The following is a 13,328-nucleotide window of genomic DNA, read 5'->3' as shown; positions in this document are numbered from 1 at the left end:
GCACGTTTTGCACTGGCCTCATAAAGTTTTTCCACCGGAGTCCAAATTAAAAAATATCGCGCAAATAATAAAGATTCTATTTTTTTATCTACAATATAAATAAATAAACTATAAAAATGATCTATTTTCGCGTATCGAAACATATATTCGAAATTTCATTATACACAAAAAAAGGACTTAATAAGAGGTCATTACGGTTATGTGGTTAACGGGCTTCTTACAAAATATATCTCCACATCTCCCAACATATCTTCGATTCATTTGGTTCCAAGTTTTACGGCAGATTTATCAATATCATTTGATAGATTGCTATTTTCACTACAAGATCCGTTGAACATCATAGATCAGCTATTTAAATCTGATCATATTTTAAATAACGATGTATAATAGTATATTACATACCGAGCAGGGAAATACTCTATTACAGACGAGTCTGGAATGAGTTCCCCCGAGGTATGTATACTATTTTACTTACAATGTATCATTAAAAGGTTAATTTAAAATTACATTTTTAATTTTTATTATATATTAATCAATAAATTATTAAAATAACTTTGACAACCAATTGACAGTTTTTTGCCGATCTATTTTTAACAATTCAAAAATTTAACGGATTTTGTAGTAAAAATTATAAATATGTACAAGCTTTTTTTAAACAGTTGAAAATTGTAAACAAAATAAATTATATTATTAAATATTAAATAAAGTTTTGACTTTTAAAGGTTATAAAATAAAATTACAAGAAAAGATTTTAAAAACAACTCTCAATAAATTCTTCTTAGGTACGTAGTAAACTGGTTGTATAGAGAATGTCGTTGATGAATGCAAATTGGATATAACAAAATTTCGTTTATTTATGGTTTGTAGCATCACTGGAAGTCTGGATCTGTTACTATGCTATGAAACTAAAATCAAAAAGATGACAAGGTATCATACAACTATATAAACATCAAGGACTCCATTTCCCATAAATATAATTTACACTTCTTTGAAAATCTAGCAACAATTTCAAATAATAAATTTAAAAACATTGATAATCGTCATTTTCCTTTACCAATAAAAACAGAAGGGACTATAATGTTATAGATTGCTCTGCTCATGCGGGAAAGACAATTCATTCTCATAGGATAAGAATATAATCAATAAACAAACAAAAAAACTGCGATGAACCTCAGGACCGAAGACGGTGAAGCTGGTGAGCGGGAGTAGTGTAGAGAGGACAAGGTTTATTGTAGTAAGGCCTAGTTTCCAAAAGAGGTTTAACAGCAGGTACTTAGATCAGTTTATATAGAGTCTTCAACAGTAGAGAAAAGATCTACACATCTAAAATTTCGATTGAAAAGTTGAGATTATCTGTTTGTTATAGCAAAGCAGTCTTTTATAGGTTTATTTAAAGCTATATGGGAATTGGGCACAACATGTCGCAAGATTGGACGATAGTATGTAGACTAAGAAAATTATTTTTATACAGAGATTATAAAACTTATTAAAAAGGAAAATTTAGACCTGTTTGCTCAAATGTTAAACAAAATATATAAAACAGGTAAACTTTTTAGGGAATGATTAACATCTGCTTTTGTTCCGATAGCAAAAACTAAAAACGCCAAAAAATGTAGCAACTCTAGGAACTGTAACTCGGAATCAGAACCGGTCTACGAACCTGAGAAGCACTGTTTACATTCATGGTATTATTGCAGAACTGTCGGGAACAGTTAAAAGACATCTACTTATGCTTTATTCACTATAAAAGAGCTTTCTACAAAGTAAAACACGACAAATTGATAGAATGTTTACAAAGGAAAAATCTGGATACAGATGACATCAAGATCATATAAAATCTGTACTGGACTCAAGATATTTTTATTAAAACAGAGGTTCGTAATACTGAAGTCACAAATATGTGAAAGGTGTTAGAAAAGGTTGCGTTCTATCCTGTTTGTTGCTTATCTTTACAAGTACGTATAAGAATCAATGAGAAAACCATCAAGAACATCCGATATTCCAACGACACTCTACTAGTCGTCCGTACTTTGAAAGGTAGAATCGTACAGCAAGGGTAAATATGAAGGATATTAAAGTCAATAAACAAAAAATAAAAACAATGACCATTTCCAAAAAATAACCCCCCTTACCCGCAATAAAAATTTCGTTTAACAGGGGCATACTATTGAGAGGTGGAAAAATTCAAATACCTTAGCTGTCTCATTAGTACTACATTCGATTCAGATCAAGAGATAAGAGAAGGAAAGAATAGATCATAAACGCTTTCCTGAGAATGCGACCGTTCTTTATTGCAGATAATCTTAAATTTGTGAACAGATACCACACGGGCGTTGAAAATTACTTCAATGCGAAGACTGGAAAGCTTTTGATCTCGATATTTCACAGCTTGCAGAAGATTTCTTGGACGGACCAGGTCAGAAACGAAGAAATTCTAAGGTAAGCAGGCAGTGGTCGAGAACTTTTTAAAATATTAATAAATCGAAAAACATGTTACATTCTTACATAGTTCTTAAGTACGAAAACTAATAATGGAAGGAAATATTAAGGGCAGACGTTTCCATGCTAGATGACCGACAACGTGGCTAAGTAATATCAAAGAATGAACTGGCTTAGACTTTCAGGGACTAATAAAAAAGGCAAGAATTGAAGTCATCACTAAACTTCATTAGAAGAGGGCACTTGATGAAGAAGACGAGAATTATGGAGTTAAAACCATGGGGGATGTCTTTAGAGATAGGGGACGTCCTCCAACAAGACTGACCGGATACAAAATGTATCAGATAGAGGGCATTGGAAGCAGTGGATTTTATAGTGTGGACAATTATCTCGGAATCTAAAATTGTTCCATAATATTGGTTAAAAAAATTTTTTCGTAGAATGTCCATGGATCATTTGGAATTTATATTTAATATAGTATATAAACAGTTTTGATAAGTAAATAACTCTGTATGTTTATCACTTTTTTCTAGAAACTTATGATAATAAACTTCAAGAAGCATAACGCAAAAAACTGACCTTAAAAACGAACAAGGCAGATAGATGCTGTGTTTTTGAGACTACGGGGCCAAAATAGATTTCTAATTTCAACATACTCTAGTTTATTAAAAAATAAATGAAAGTATGCCGTCTGAACGCTAACGAAATCAGTTTCTGAATGATTTAATTGATTAAAGGCTTAGTATTTTTTGTAACCAGATATCTACACCAATTTCCTACCTCACAGATGTTAATTAAAAAATGTTATTGATTATATATTATTAATAAAAATTGTATTGCACATTTGGTAGTTAGGTAAAATCATTAATACGAAAGTTTTGTGAACGATATAATGAGACGAAAACAGATTTGAATGGAATGGTAGGCAATAAGTGTCAAAGACAGACATACAAATATACTACAAAGTTTAAAAAGGACCTACAGGATGCTTGGTAAATCTGAAGCAGTAACAGCAGATACACCAATGAATAAATACAGAGCATCTAATATATGTAATGTATGCTTTGCTGTTCAGTAAGGTTACTACACCTACCACAAAAAGATATCAAAGAAAACTACAATCTAGAATAAAATAAGTATGTGAGAAATCACATACCAACCAATGCTAAAAGTTTCTAGTACATTTTCTAAATGATATGTACAAAATGTTGACAGTTAATTAGGGCTTAACAATAAAATCTATTTCTATAGATATAAATCATTATAATTCGACTAAACGGTTCGGTATCTTTATTACCATTAACATTAAATTTCCATTAATATCAATTATGATAATTCTGCTGATATAATAAAATGATTCACCCACTGAACAGAATTTATTATGATAATATGTCAAGTTCATTAAAGCTTTTTTAATTGTACAAATCACTTCTCAGTGAGAGAAAAAATAACCTGTTTTGTTTTATTTTAGGATTGGATCGAGTAGTTTTTAAATGACCTATATACGAGTATTTTCTATAATATTCTCCGTGTCATTTAAAATAGTTCTTTTAAAAGTATAGTAAGAAAAACAGACCGCTGGTTGTAGTTGTTAGAAGACCTGGGAAGATAAACTTCCAGAGCTACGAAGATTTGTGGATATGAAACAAAAATTTACTGAGAGGCTCAGTTCTCCCCATTATATCTCTAAATCTGATGGAGGTGTTAGAAAACAGGCCATCTCATAAGGTTCTCTTACTAGACTAAAAGATATTTCACGATCATACTCTCACGTTCATCTCATCACGTTTATCATCGCATGATGCTGGTTATACACAATTTATGGATTTGCTTCATTCCAGAGACTTGCTAAGCTTACGTGAAAAGTGCCACTAGCGATAGAGCATTGGCTTCGAGATAAAAAATAACAAAGGGCTTGGTCCTCTGTTTACATTTTCTGAATGGTTTGTCACATCTAATATTCAATAAATCCTTGCATATATAAGTTTCCAGAAACAGAGTTTTGAGAATTCGACTGAGTTTTGTCCAATAGTTTTCTTCTTTTGTCTGTTACTTCTCGAAAAAGTATAGTGATATCATATTTCGATCTGCCATGGGCTGCTAGGGAAGCTTCGTGAAGAGCATGGCCAATAATTCGCTAGTATGGTCAATAATTCGAGATCATATGGAAGACCTTAGTTGCGGTCGTTTGCCATTAATTTTAACCTTTGCGATCAGTTTTTCTAGACCTGATCTCCCCACTATATGTCAGAAGTGTATGAGGTATGGCTGATTTATATTATTGACAGTCTTGTGTTGACCTGTAGTTGCTCTAAAATGGAAATGTTGATTCAATGTTCTGTTTATGGCATTTCTAACATATTTATATAAGCTCACATCTCGGAGATATCTATTTGTCTTTGGTGGGTAACCTTTATCTTCCAAGTCCTGGATGCATATATGGCAATAGAAAAGATTATTGAGTTTAATAGTTTTAGTTTACCTTCTTGGCTTATTGCTGAGTCTTTTTATGTACAAAGTTAGTCCTATAGTTGCTTTAACTGCTATTGCTATTGCAGGTCTGTGTTTGATTTCTTTGTCACAGCCTCCTTTGTTTGTAGTAAACGATCTGATCGACCACTTCGAAATTATAAATCTTTCTGATGTTCAACGGACTGCGGTCTATGATCATGATTTTGTTTTTGTTCGGCAAAAACTATATTCTCTGTTCATCGTGTCTAGCTTGTTCATTATTTAAAACAATTTCTCTTATGAGGATCTGTCTATATACCTAATATGAATGCATAAGCAAATAAAAAAATGATGCTTCGTTTGCATGTAATGTTCGTATAACACTCGGGTATTGTTTACGTATCTAAGGTTCGTGACTTTTTAGTTCAAATAGTAGTCAAATAGTACGTACGGCATACTCAGTTTCCTTTTAAATGCTTTATTCAGAAACGTGCGCCAATAGTGTTAGTTTTGTTAATTAAATTTGATTGAATATTTTCGAGAAAAATCCTAAAGTGGTGGAAAATCAAATTTTTAAAATATTTAGTTTAATATGCCACAAAAAAAACCTAATATAGAAGAGGAAAGCAATTACTAGAAGAAGGAATATCCCTGTAGGAAAATAAGGATATTTAAACAGATACGGAGCAAATATAGTAGAAGAAGCGATAATAGCAAGGAAAAAGGTAGAGTTGAAAAATAGGTATATTTACAGAAATGTTTGCATACCAGTGGATATTTGGATTGTCGAATAATTTCGTCATATTCTTCAGTACCTTATCCCGTCCGCATGTCGGTGATCATCAACGCTATCATGGTTGTGTTGACCGCTATTAAAAACAGTTCTTCATTCATATCATTCTCCGTTGCGCTATCGTTCTCAAGCTTAAGTGGTTTCACTAAATTAAGCACTTTCTTTTCTTTTCAGCGCTGTACGACTTTGACGTTGGTGCATGGTCCACATAAGATATCTTCAATACCCTCTTGTACATCCACATCTCGAAGGCTTCGATCTTCTTCTTAGTGGCTTTTGTCACTGTTCATGCTTCGACTCCGTATAGTAACAGCGGACGAATGTAGCACCTTACTAGTCGCATCTTGTTCTCTAAACTTAGGTCACTGCAGCACAGTAAGGACCTTATCTTGGTAAGTATGGATTATGCAAATTCGATTCTAGATCTAAGAGATCCAAAGAGTAGTTCCGAGGTAGCTGAATCCGTCGACTCCCTCGAACTCTTCATTCGCTACCATTAGCGCCTCTGTATCTACTTTTGCACGGCTTATATCCATGATTTTGCTTTACCTAATGTTGAGGTATAGGCCGTACTTTATGCAAGCAGTTCTCAGCAGTGTCGTCGGCGTAACGGAGAATAGGTCCAAAAATTTTCTGATATAAGGATCATTTATAATTGAAATTTTGTGTTATTTTTTAAGTTATAATATTTAGAAAAATTTGTCTGCATTTTAAGTAAAGTACCTATTTCTTTTCACAAATGACATTCTCATCACCTATTTCATTTCACAAGGCATTGATTTTATCAAAGTCTTGTTACCTATAATAGATGTAAATGTAATATATAATGTTTCTAAGGTTTTGCTACCAGTTTACTATGTTTTATGAAAATATATTTTGTAATTTGAACAGATTATTGTTTAGAGATCGAGCAAACGGTATGAACTAGAGATATATTTTCTAAGAAGCCCTACTGAGGAGGTTCCAAAAAGGCCTTTGGCTGGTAGCAAAAGGCAAATGCAATGACTAACATATGTATTAAGGTACATGGTTTTTAATACGTCTTGGTTCACTGCGGCGAGCCCTGAGGACTAATATCATCGCCGCCCCCTTCCGATCCCCCTTCCCCTTTGGTCTTGTTCTCCTTTTTCCACTTCATTCTTCGGTTCTGGAACCAGATTTTGATCTGCCTTTCGGTTAGACAGAGAGCGTGAGCGATCTCTATCCGTCTCCGCCTCGTTAGGTACCTGTTGAAATGGAACTCCTTTTCTAATTCCAAGGTTTGGTACCTCGTGTACGTTTGACGACCTCGTTTTCGTTCTGAAAAAGAAATGTGTTATCAATCGAGGATCATCTCATTATAACCACAAAATAAATGAATTAAAATTAATTTAACGTTTTAATATAAATGTTTATTATCATAAATACAACAAGCTCTATTCACAGAAATATCAACGAAACTAAATTAAGGCAATCAAAGTTAAACTCATGGAAGATAAGCACGAACAGTCCTGACGTGGGCAGCATAATGTAAACTGTAATGTTAAAGATTCAATTTTCATATGTCTTAAACAAACAATGTATAATAAATGTCATTTTATCGGTGGAAAGTTAAAGAGCAAACTTTAGTCCTGTCACAAAAAACAGCATATAAGTTTTGATTCTCGAAACGAATCATTGAACCTAGAATGCTGAGTCTGTACAACAAAAACAAAACAAACACATTACTAAGCGCGTCTAAGATTGCAAGCGATTAATTTTATTAAAAAAATCACGACGATGTACTGAAATTGGACATGGCGCGAATTAAAGAAGAACCATGTACTAGACGGGGTATAGAACCGAATAGGAGAAGGACTATAAAATGAAATTCCGGACTCTCCAAAATAACTGAGGACGGCCAATTATCAGATAAACAATAAGCTAAAGAAAACAGTAGAAACCACACTAGAAGGATATCTTAATAAAACGATCGAATAGATTGGGACAATCCTAGATCTAAGAGGAGTTCAAAAGGTAAAGTAATATTCATCAATTATACAAGCATAGAAATATTCTATTTCCTAAATCCTTCTCTTTCTTTGATCGTTCTTATTCTGAGCTATTTCCATTCTTCATCTTGTACCAACATATAAAACTGGAACTCCTAGACTATGAGAATAAACTCAGAAAATTAGGACAAGCATGACGATTTAATGTCAATATAGGTATACTATAACAATATTCTTCTTCTGCTTCGTCTATCACTCATGTCATTAATATATTACAGATATGTATTATATACAAGAAGTACACACCATATAATTTCAACCTGAGGGGAAAGAGGTAACTTGACTCAAATTTTAGGTAATGACATTAGTGGATACTTTCTTTTAGTTGTGTTTTTAATTATAACCATCAAATGTATATCTATAAAGACCAACTTATACTATGGTTAAAAGACATTCCGACCATATATCCTTTTTCCATTTTAAACCTTTTTTTCTTTCGCAATTAAACTAAAATCCAACTATAATAATAATTTAATATTAAATTCATTCTGGTTGTTCTTTACAGACGCTCTAACAGTTATTGTCTAAAAATAGTCTTTTAAGGAGCAGGTATAGATTAACTCAACTAATTCATCTAAGGTTGTTTTTTTTATTGTAATCAGCCAATATTGTTCTATAAACTTAATGATAAATGAATTGTCAGCTGCCTCAGTCTATACTGTCTAAAGTTTTGAGATTATTTTCTATATCATTATCGTTATTATCATTTTATCGTACTACATGTCCTGTACTACGGCGACAATTTCCTTTCACTAAAGCGTCAACAGTATGTGATCATACGGTGAGGTAAAACATTATATAGGTACACGGAAGACAGACATTAGCATATAAAGTTATAAGACATTTACATCAGTCAGAAAAATAAGTGACTAAACTGAGGGAAATCAAAAAAGACCAATGGATAAACCACTACAAAACAAGAAGCAGTCCAAAGTAATAATACAGACTGAGACAATAGAGAAATCAAAGATGTCGATGAAATAACAATGGATGAAATAAAAACCGCACTTGAAAATATGAAAAATAGCAAAACTGTTGGAATAGATGGAAAAATATAGAATTAATTAAATATACTGGCACTTTCTTCATCTGCAGAACGATTTGCAGATCATTTAGAAAGCACGTTCAAACCCTACGACAATAATGGTGAAGAACTAAGATAGGAAGAATCATTCCAAACCGCTTGGGCGTAGCACAAGCGTTTGATAAAGTCTAGCATGAGGGTTTAAACTATAAACTAAGAACGTTCATGCCTAAACAGTATTCAGAAATCTTAGAATCATACATTGCGAATACATATTTCAGAGTAAAACAAGAAGAAATGTACATGTATTAGATCCGGTACTGTACATATTGTATACGTGTGACATTCCAGAGCTAGACCAATACACTATTGCCACATTCTCGGATGATACAGAAACACTAGTGATAGGAGACTAGTGAAGAAGCGACAGATAAGTTGCAACTATCAGTAAATACAATACATACCTGGACCAGAAAATGGCGAATAAAATTAAATGAGACTAAATCTGCACACATTAACTTTACAAATAAACAAATAGAAAATTTCCCAGTTACCATAAATGATACTTAAGTTCCTTATACAACATAAGCAAAATACTTGGGCATCACCCTATATGCGAGACTGCGTTGAAAAAACCATGTCAAAAAGAAAAGAGGAGAGCTTGATATTAGATATAAGAAATTGTATTGGCTGATTGGAAAAAATTCAACATTATCTATTCATAACAAATTATTCATTTACAAGCAAGAAGAAATGACCAGTATGGGTGCCAACTCTGGGGCTGTAACAAAGCTAGTAATCTACATATTATCCAGAGTTTTAAAAACAAACTGAGGAACATTGTTGACGCTTCTTAGTATATCTCTAACAGAAATCTCCACCAGGACCTGGGTATAGAAACTGTGACCGAAGTAATCAAGAAAATAACAGCAAGTCAGGAGCAGAGGCTGCATAGTCATGTGAATGTCGAGACAATCCAGCTTCTTGACAACACTGAACTAAAGAGAAGACTCATAAGTACAAAACCATTTGAGTTAGTGTAAATGTGTAACAGTTTAGTGTAAAAAACAGAGTACGATGTTATTGCATGTTAGTTGTAGTGCTTTAGATGATAAGTAAAATAAGAGTAAGCCATAGAGTCAGCCTTTAGATTTAAGCATTTGCTGTTTATTAAGTTAGGTCAGAAAATAACTCATAAATTGGTCATTTGTGACTAGATAGCAGAATACAAACATACAGGTGTTATACAAAAAAAATATCTTTTAATGTTTTGTCTATAAGATGTTTATATGTATATTAGTCTCATTTTCCCTCTTTTGACTAGATCCTGTTTCCTTACTCTATTTTTTTCGTTTTAGTTGTGCACAAGGCATAATCATTATATTTCTGCCAATTTTTGCAGTACTACAACCTTCGTTTTGTAGTGACAATTAATTTTCTTCGTATTGCATTATATAAATATATCGCTACTATATGCAACGTTCTTGATCTACTGTTTTACTTTCTTTTCCTTTACAGGACTGTTAATATGTTTAATCCTAGACAGTCTGCCTCCGTACTATATATATTTTTTAATTACGATACTATATTTTGGTATTTTACAACAAACTTTACAATAGTTTTATTTTTTTAGTTGAGGCCATTCCAAAGCTTTTTAAAACTTTTAAAATTAATCGAATTTCGAAGTGTAGTGAATATTTTAGGAAAATTTTAAGAAGGATGTATGACTAGGTTTCGTATTATGTTTGAAAGCCGCAATGCGGTTAAACTGGTGTTACTAAAACGAGGAAAATATTTGTCAAATTTTCGTATCTCATGTCTCATTGTGAAGGCTTTCATTATAAAAATTATTACCTGGAGCTGACCGGCGACTGCCTGGGAGAAAGCAACACAACAAAAAAAGAGAAACAAAAAATTACAAGGAAAATAATTATATACATCAGTTTGAAGGGAGGCAAAATCGGCCTTGTGACGCCAATCAAAGGAGCCTTTAGGCGGTCTCAGGCTGTATCTCATATAATGAGTTTATAAATGATGCATAAATCATTTTCCCTTCTTCTCTGCTCTTGACGTTCTTGCGAAATTTCAAAATAGGTACACTACACATAATAATTAGGATTAGTTAAGGTCATGGACGGAGAGAAAGGCCTACGCGAAAATAACTAAATATCAACTTCAAATCAATAGTAAATATATTTTATACATATCTAGCAAATTTGATGAAAGAAATTTAAAGGCCAACATCAAAAAATCAAAAATATCTTTTGTTTTAAGTCTTGTCTAGATTTTTTAGCATCTCAATTTGTAATTTCTTTTTTTGCCATTGACGTCATAATTATAGTAAAAAAAGTAGCACCATTTTAAGAAAATATTAACAAAACTTTAAAATCTTAACGTGTTTTGATTATCTTTTTACTACATTAAATTTATTTAAGCTATTAGCTTAAATTTAATGTAGTAAAAAGCTATTAGGAATATGATCATTGATGCTACGTAATACGTAATCGAAGTTTCATGTAGATCTTCCATTGAGTGATGGTCAGGACCACTTTATGATTTTTTAACCACTATATTAGTTGTTTTGCATTAAGTTTTCTAATGATAAGTGATGAAAAAGTTGTTTATATGAGTTCATGCTAACTATATGTTGACATTACGACTTACATCGTATAAGCCAAACTGCTTGGATTGGTCGATCTTGTGAGATTCTCGTTAAATGAGGCCAACTATTATAGGTCTGATGATGGATGTTATATATGTATTATACATCTTAGATCAATATCTTATATAAACTTTTTCCAACGTGATTTCACGTGTTCACAGCTGCACAAACTAGACCAACATAAAATAAAATGTCTGAAATCTGGCACCAGAAATAATACCCAAACTCTTTCAGCAAATTTCATTTTGTTTTAACTATTGTTTCATTTGAACAATTTTTATTGCTCCAAGTTGTAACGACTGTCGTCCTCATTATCTTTCATTTTGAAATACCAGAGCATGAAAGTAAATATTGTTCATCATCTATTAGGTATATTCAGGTAATTTCTCACAAAGTTTTTACACACCAGAACCTTTCTACCCTCTAGCTTTCGATTAAAGATTTAAATTTTATCTTTACCTCACTGAATTTTCAGACATCTCTGGAGTCACAGGGACACAGGGTATTTCAGAGTTCCTCTTCCATTAAATTATTAATCTAATTATAGTAGACCAGACCAATGATATGAAAAGGTTGTGGCAGCAAATGGAGAAATCAATTGCAGAAAAAGCAGAACCAATAATAAAAAAAGCAGGATAACAACAAGAACATGGTTTGATAAAGAATGCCAAAAAACTACAAACATAAACGCTAAACGAAAAAGCTAAAGATTATGATTCAACAAGAAAAAACAGAAAGTAAAGAAAACTGTCCTAGATCACGACAAAAAACAAGAAAACTAATTAAAAAGAAAAAAAAGAAATACAAACAGCAATATAAAGAAATGGGAAGGAATAGACAACAGTCAAATAGTCGTGCATTTTACAAATCGGTGTTAAACGAAAAGAGATGCTTTAGACCAAGCTAAGTGTCTGTACTCAGGAACAATAATGATGAAGTAATAATAAACGAAGAGGAGCTGTTTGAAAGATAACAAGAATATATCAAAAATTTACTAAACATACATCAAGAGGAATAACATGGAGAGGATATATACCTTAGAATGGATCTACCGAAAAAGGACTCAAAAATCGAAGAAACATTGCAAGCAATTAACAAATTGAAGAACGCAAAAGCTCCAGGCTCGGAAAATTTACCGGCCAAAACCTTACGTACGGAAGAAAAAGTTAACATAGACAATTATACAACTGATAACATGAATGGAACGAAGAGAAAATACCAACCAAACACTATTGAATCCAAGAGCTTAACACGAACATCAAAAATCAGGATATATAAAATTGTAATTAGACCGGTACTCATGTGTGGGTGTGAGAGGTAAACGCTGACGAAAGAAATGGAAAGAAAACTCAGATGGATGGAAAATCCCGAATGGAACAAATGCCGAGGTAAAAGATATATGGGGCTAGCGATGTAGTCCAAGAGAATAAATCTCTAGGGTAAACTAAACGTCTAAGATGGGCTAGCCATGTCCACAGACTTCCTAATAACCGCCTCACTGAGTTAATCTTAAAGGAAGCCCGGGCAGGAAGAAGGGCCTTGGGAGGTCCACAAATGTGGTGGAGGGATAACATATGGTCAGATTTAAGAACAATGGAGCTACCCGCTGGTTCAACTATCATGGACGACCGTTCGAGATGGAACTCTGGGTTGTGGTGCTACGAGAAGAAGAAGAAGATTCAATTAATTTAAGGTATAAATATTAATTAAGGTTAATAATCTAATGTTAGCATTTTCGTTTTGGTAACTTCTTTTAGATCCCACCGTAACATATTAAAGAATATGTACCATTTCTGGCATTACTATTCAGATTAAACTGAATACCAGACCGAATACATACTGTGTCGCGAGGGTATCGCCAGTTGTTACCAAGTTTTTCTTCATAACATGCAATGGAATCATTGGATATACAATATTGTGTGTTATTAT

The 13,328-nt window shown here is 32.8% G+C and overlaps 1 protein-coding gene across 1 annotated transcript in view; it reads right to left on the bottom strand.

The window, feature by feature from the left end:
- Positions 1-1,266: 1,266 nt before the first annotated feature.
- LOC140434371 (homeotic protein antennapedia-like) overlaps positions 1,267-13,328 on the bottom strand; it is a 929,636-nt gene continuing 917,574 nt past the window's right edge. The window contains 1 exon segment of the mRNA XM_072522558.1: positions 1,267-6,982. Within this exon segment, the coding sequence (XP_072378659.1) occupies positions 6,732-6,982 (251 nt within the window). The 3' untranslated portion in view covers positions 1,267-6,731.

This window comes from Diabrotica undecimpunctata, chromosome 2 (genome assembly GCF_040954645.1).
Source record: "Diabrotica undecimpunctata isolate CICGRU chromosome 2, icDiaUnde3, whole genome shotgun sequence".
In the NCBI taxonomy this organism is placed as follows: domain Eukaryota; kingdom Metazoa; phylum Arthropoda; class Insecta; order Coleoptera; family Chrysomelidae; genus Diabrotica; species Diabrotica undecimpunctata.
This window is presented reverse-complemented; position numbering and strand designations above follow the sequence as displayed.